Raw genomic sequence first — 7339 nt, 5'->3', positions numbered from 1 at the left:
ATACGAAAGTGGAAAGTGATGTACGAAATAAAATTTGACCTAAGAAATTGGTCAAATAGCAACAGTAGCGGTAAAAACAACAACAACAATAATGGTCAACAAGAAGAAGATGAAGATGATAATGAAGTAGAAGATGATGATAATTAGGGGTGTGCATTGGTCGGTTCGATACGTTTTTATGTATTATCGATTCGGTTTATCGATTTTCAATTTTTAAATATGCTAAACCAATAAGATATTTTTTATCGGTTTTTGGTTTATCGGTTTTTAGTTCTTAACGGTTCAATTTTTGGTTTAACCGATAAAAAAATACTCATAAAATAGAAATAGTAGTAACTAAAATGAAAAAAAAAAATTGAATCTTAGTTTCAACCAAAAATTCTACATAATGTGTTTTAATTTACAAGAATCAAGTTTGAACTAAATGTTGTTAGGAGAAATTAAGAGTTTGTATAATTGAAATAATAGGTTTGTTAATTGATAGAAATTAAAGAGAAATTAAGAGAAATATATAGTAAGTCATATATATATATATATATATATATTCTTATTGGGTTATCGGTTTACCCAATAACCCAATAAGAAAAAATCGAATCGAACCAATAACACAATAATTTTTTTCATAAATCCATTACCAAACCGTTAACCCAATAACAATAAATCAATAACATTTTTATTGGTGTTGTTTATCAGTCGGTTCGATTTTTGCACATCCCTAATGATAATGAAGCAAAAAGTGATGAATAAAGCAGCAGCAACAATGAACAACAAAATCGCTAAGAGAGAGAAAACAACAATGGATGGGAAGAGAGAGAAACACGCCTTTTTTTCCCTCTTTTTTCCATTATATTAGGTTAACATTTGAATCAAAGTGTAAATTTAAGAACTTCTGGGCTATTCTCAAATTTACTCAACTTTCTTAATCCATAATAAATTAATTGCCATCTCCACTCAATTATTAAGACCTGTGTATCACACACTTTATTCATGAACACCCACAATCTACAACATAAATCTTAGCTTAACTTCTAAAAATAATTTGCATATGGAGAAGCAAATTCAAGAAACTCTTCATCACGCTCGAATACTGACATGTCTTGTTCATCCAACATGACAAAGGCTTCAATGCCATCGTCTCTGTAGTTCATCAAATTGAACAATTTATTGTACGGTCCAGTAGCTACGGTCGCAGCCATTGGTTTGCCCCAACCAAAATCCACATCATAGAACGGAAATTTACATAAACTGCTACAAGTGTACTCATCAAATTCCTTTTTCTGGGGTGGCAAGCCTTTAGCTAATTCAAGAATTTCCAATGCCCATGCATTTTCTTTGATATTATCTCTGATCCTAAATAGTTGTTTTTCGTTCCTCATGAGACTAACTATTTGTGGTAAGTTCATGTCTGCCTCATTAGAAATATGTGTAGAAAAGTGAGAGAGAACATTTCCAACAGAGTTAGGTGGTAACTTTGGTGAAATCATTTCTCGTAAATCTGCATACTGGATTAACTTAGAAGGAACAAAGGAGCCCGAGTTCGTTGTCACTGCTTTAGCAACACATTTGAAAACAAGTGCACTAAGGATTTCAGTGGTTGTAGGATTTTTCACTTGTGATTCACCAGAAACAAAGGACCTAAGTGCACTCACTTTTGATGAGAAAAAAACAAATCTTTTTTGTGTACATCCATCTAATATTGATGGAACTACAGGGGAATCCAGAGGACCACTTGGGGGTGATGGAAAAATAGTGTCACTTATATAATAAGGTGGAGTTGTTTTTGCATTTGGATCACGAGTTAATGTTGCCCAATCAATTGAAAATTGCAAAGCATTACATGCATCTCCAATCTTATGTGAAAAACATGTACTTATTGCAATTCCTCCACAATCGAAATGTGTTAATTGAATCACAGCCAAACCATAGTCAGAATCATTCTCCCAAGCCACACCAGGAGGAAAGATTAAATCTTTGACATGACAATCTTGGTGATTGAGAACTTCAGACATTGGTGCATCAATATGGACATTCAAGAACTCAACACCCTTGTCATTGCAATCGATGGTGGCGTTATCTTTCATGGTTCCTGCATATGGATAGTAAGAAGCTAAATTTTTGGAGAGGGAGTTTTCAAGAAGTTTTGATATTTTGGTAGGTTGATTAGAAAGTTCACCTAATTGACTTTTGGAGTAGAAATGTCCAAGGGGTGCATAAGAGTGTGTTTGGGCTTGTTCAATGAGAGAAAATTTGTGCCATTTTTGAGTTAAAGGGGTTGGAGAAGATGGTTTGATGAGTTTCCTGGAAGCTCTTGATAGAACTTTCAATGCAGCTGAGGCCATTTCCTCTACTTGTTGATCTCTAAATTTTCTCCCACTGTGGTTATATATATCAAATTATTGACACCGCAGCTCAATAAAATTGATTGTACTACATAATAAGACAAAGTATGTCCATTATTAACACAGAAAATGTTACTGCGAATATATTATATTTTACTCTTTCGACCAAAAAAAGGACGAAAAGTAGACCATAATTAAGAATGCTATCCTGGTGAATGATTGTCTAGCTTTCCATATCTTTCATTTATTCTTGGGGAAAACCAATAAATAGCAAATGTCACCAATTGTCAGTTTTCTTTACGTGTTGTTATTGGACTTGATTTCTTCACATAATTAATATTACTAGTTTAGAATACATGTGTTGCACGTGTATTTAATATTAAAAGAAAATATTTATTTGTCTAATAGTTAAATATTCATTTATTAAATTATGTGACATTCTACATAGTTCAAATAAGAAAAATATAATAAACATATTTATACATAATTTTGAAGTATAACAGAATTGTACTCTAAGACTGCCATAACCTGTAGACTTTTGTTAGTATAATATAGGTAACCTATAATATAAGACTGCCATAACCTGGAGACTTTTGTTAGTATAATATAGGTAACCTATAATATAATCCCTCCGCCCCTCTCAAAAAAAAAAAAATATATATATATACATATATATATATTGTACATTAAGACAAAAAATGTGAACTGCATACACAAATTTCATTTTTTAAGCTAACTTTTAAAAGCAAATAAATTTTTCGTAATGTATCTATTTCACTAAGTATATACAATAAATCTTTACTGATCTTCTTAGTGTAGATTAAAGACCTATTTATTTTGTTAATATATTCGTGCTACGTATAACACAACACACAGACTGAAACATATTGTTAACATTAAAATAAAAGCATCGAATTATATAAAGTTTTGCGGAACGATAACGAAAGAGAAAAAGATTCATTCATGATATGCAAAAACAACAAACACAAAATATAAGAATTTTTTATGTGGAAAACCTTCTTGTTGAACATAATTTCCTAAGCAAATATTCTGATATCAGCCCATTAAATAAAATCTTCAGAAAATTCAATGGCTACTTCATTTGGCGGCAAAATGTTCGTTCGATCAATTTTTGAGTAAAATTTTCAACTGGAAAAAAAAACACGATAAATTATCGAAAAGGAAGAATCTATTGTCAATTGTTAATTATGTATAACTCATATATAATTTTTGAAGATGTTACCTAAAAGAATTAAAAAAAAACAAAAACGATGATGATAATGTATATGTAAAAAAACGACTTGAATCAAAATCAAAATAAGATAAAATTGTAGAAATTTCTTTCATAAAAGGTTAAGTTACTAATTAATTTGAAAGTGTTAAATGCTGCTATAATTTCTTAACTAAGCCAATTCAGTGTTGCTACTAATGTTTATTTCAACCTAAAATCTATTAGTCATTCCTCTCACATGTCATCATTGATCTCCCGAGTGACAGTCGTAAAAAGAGACCTTGCAACTTGTAGAAAGAATTCAGCATTTGATGTTTCTCAACATTAAAATGCTATCATAAATCAACTAAAGGAGAGCAACTTCAACCAAAAAACAAAGGAGAGCAATTGCACCTGAAGGCGTCCATTAATATAAACATATAAGGCATGGTGTGCTGACTGCACAGTTAGAGTCAAATGTTGCCCTCGACATAGAAATGACTACTAAATTTATCTCAACACTGAAAAGTTCAATGATATTGTCAAACATATTACACGCTTGTTAGCAGTGATATAAAATGCATTTATTCATACCTAGTGGTGTAGTCACTGCATTCCTAGTAATATTAGTTACTCGAAGAGATCAATAATGAATCTTGAATCCGCACGATGGGATATATCTTCGCTAAATATTTTACAAGTGCGCAGTTATAGGTTTGGGGGCAACATTTGTGCAGTGGATGTCTTAACTCCAACCTGATTTAAAGAGCAAAAGATATCATCAGAAACATTTTCAATAAATAATTTACAAGTGGACAACTGAATCCTATGCATCATAGCTTCAATTCTCATATTTATAGATCATGTCAATGGGAATAAAAACCCAACAATTTGTTTAATAGACATGATTATTTACTCATTGTAAAGTATTATTTGCTTAGAAAGTAGGGAGCGGATGGTATATTAAGAATGATTAGAACCTAAAGTACGTTAGCAACGGAGAAAACATTTATTAATGAATGACTTTTATTTATTAATGAATGACTCTTCAGTATCGATGAATAAAAGAAGAGCGCATACAACAAGAGCAAGTAACCATTGTAATATATGCATACCCTAGTCGCAGTGGTGGATGTACATGTATTTCAGAGGGTTCAGCTGAAAATTATACTATTTTTACATGGTAAAATTTTTTTTATGTATAAATAATAGAGGCTGAACCCCCTTCGATTAGTCCGTATATATACTACTGAACTCCCTCACTGAAAATCTTGGATCCGCCCCTACCTAACTATATTAAATGCAACATTTTACGATATGAAAGAATGTGTTATGTGTATTTCCCGAGGTGACAGGTTGTAATGTTTGTGCTTAAGTGTCACCTTTGTTGTTGAATTCAAATGATAATTTGAAAGAAAAGCAGCATAATGTGCAGCGTCGAAAAAAAATACTATGTGCCTACAAAATGGAGAAGATTTTAAAATTTTAAAAGGCCAAATTTTATACATCAATCGGATATGTAAAGAATGTGCTGATGTAATAATAAAAACGAACAAAGAGTTATTGATTATTCATAGTCATTGAAAATTTAAACATTAATTTGCATATTCATCCTCTTTGTCGAGGCCAGATGCAAGTATGACAATGTGAATGAGCAACAGAAGAAAAAACACACCATATTTAAAATCTTAGCCTCAATAATCATGATGACTAAGAAATATTATCTAGCCCCTAATTCATAATCAACTTGGCATTGACAATTGAAAATTATATCAAAAGTACAAGTAGTGATGAAATACATATCCTAATAATTTGTACAAAACTGTAAATGTGTATTGTAAATTTTAAGAACATACTAAAACTTCAAAAAAACTTACCTCAAATTACAACTAAATTTATCTCTTCAATCATTTAATTATTGTGGACTTATTTAGCCAAATCACTAAAACTATCTAAATTTCAGCCCAAATACAAATTTCTATCCTAATTAACAGAATTTTTATATAATGTAATATATTTATTGAAATTGATTAAAAGAGATGAAAGATCTTAAAATTAATTATTATGAATCAGAATGACTAATTAATTTTTGCAACAAAATGCAAATTCAAGACATTATAAGCAAAAATTTCAAAGATACATTCTCAATCAACAATTGTCTATAAAGAATATATGATTATTTATTTTTGTAGACTTCAAGAATAAATTAAAAATTTTAAAAAGTTACCTCAAATTAGAAGCAAAATTATTTCTTCAATCATAAAAGTTATCAAAATTTTAATTGGCAAAACAACACTGAATGCAAACCTATTTTTCCCCTACGATAGTTTTGAAAGAATGATCTTAAACATAAACAAAGAGAAAATTATCATAAGTTATATTAATTAATTTAGTGAAAGAAATCTAACTCTAAGTGATTCTTAAAACTACATAAATCCGCATAGTTGTCATTGTATGGGACTTTGTTACAGTTTTTTTCTTTTTCTTTTTTGGCTCTAACAATTTAGAACTTCTTTTTCATGTACACAGGGAAAAATATTTTTTTACCAAAATTAACTCTTTGTTTCTCATAAAGTTATTAAAAGTAAAACGTATTTTTAAAGATTTCAATGTACTACTACTTGTTGAAAACCCAAAAAAAAGAACTACTACTACTTATCCTAAATTTTAGGATTCCTAATTTTAGAAAGTACTTACTATATTTGTTAAAGTCCAAATCTCATATATTTTAGGATTCAATATCACAAATAAAATTAAAAAAATGAGGAAAAAACGTAAAAAGACATTTTGTCTAAAGCATAAACTTTTAATGAAGGACAACAAATTCAAATAACTTTTCTAAGAGTGTTCACCCTTTTAATAGATTATAGATTATAGATTAATTTAAACAATCACCTTTAAAAAAAAAAAAAATTGAAGATTGCCTAGCTCAGAAAAATTTAATAATAATTATTATCTCATAAATATGTATTTAGGTATAAGGATTCTCCAGAAAAGATAAAGTATATGGGACTAACCCTTCCTTAAAGATAAAGATTTTTATATGTATAACTTGGCGTAAGTTTACAATCAAAATTAATGTCTATATTTTCAAATCTTAAATCCTATTGAGTTTAGCTTGTAAGTCATTTGAAATACTTAGTGAAAATGCAATAATTTTTTTAGCTGTTATTATGATTTTCATCTTTTTATGCTTGGAATTTGATTAAAAGTGATATTTAATATTTATTATAATTAATTTAAACATTGTTGGGTGATACATCAAGGTAAAAAAAAATTGAAAACCTTAATGTTTAGAAGTTTTAAAAGCTTGAAAATTGTGACTTATTGAATTTTTTGACGATTTGATATCGAAGATGTCATTTTGAAGTCATGGTTAAAATTTAAAGTTATTATGTGCAGATTTGAGCTCCCCAGTGATGTTTTTGACCTACTTGAATTGAACTTTAATTTGTGGGTTGGAATTCCTAGGAGACGAAAACCAGTTTTCATATAATTAATTTTGTATGATATTTATAACGTTTTGTGCTCCCTTGATTTTATAATACTTATCATTTTTCAATTATTGGAAATCAAACTATACATAAATTTTAACTAAGATATTAAACTCTACTTTGCATTGTATTGATATGAAAAAGAACTGTACCTTATAGTATTTTTGTTAATCTTTTTAAGGAAAAATCATGTTGGCCATAAAAATTTGGCCATAATAATAAAAAGTTCTATTCACACTATAAATCAATTTTTTGAGATATTTTTATCCTTTTATATTAAAAATTGAATATGTTCT

General features: G+C 29.1%; 1 protein-coding gene across 1 annotated transcript; it reads right to left on the bottom strand.

Moving 5' to 3' along the window:
• Positions 1-955: 955 nt before the first annotated feature.
• On the bottom strand, positions 956-2527 carry LOC107861362 (acyltransferase Pun1). The gene has a single exon (XM_016706705.2). The coding sequence runs from the start codon at positions 2337-2339 to the stop codon at positions 1029-1031; it is 1311 nt and encodes a 436-aa protein (XP_016562191.1). The 5' UTR covers positions 2340-2527; the 3' UTR covers positions 956-1028.
• Between the last annotated feature and the right edge of the window lie 4812 nt (positions 2528-7339).

This window comes from Capsicum annuum, chromosome 1, assembly GCF_002878395.1.
Source record: "Capsicum annuum cultivar UCD-10X-F1 chromosome 1, UCD10Xv1.1, whole genome shotgun sequence".
Taxonomy (NCBI): domain Eukaryota; kingdom Viridiplantae; phylum Streptophyta; class Magnoliopsida; order Solanales; family Solanaceae; genus Capsicum; species Capsicum annuum.
The sequence above is the reverse complement of the archived record's forward strand: the minus strand, read 5'-3'. Positions and strand labels throughout refer to the sequence as shown.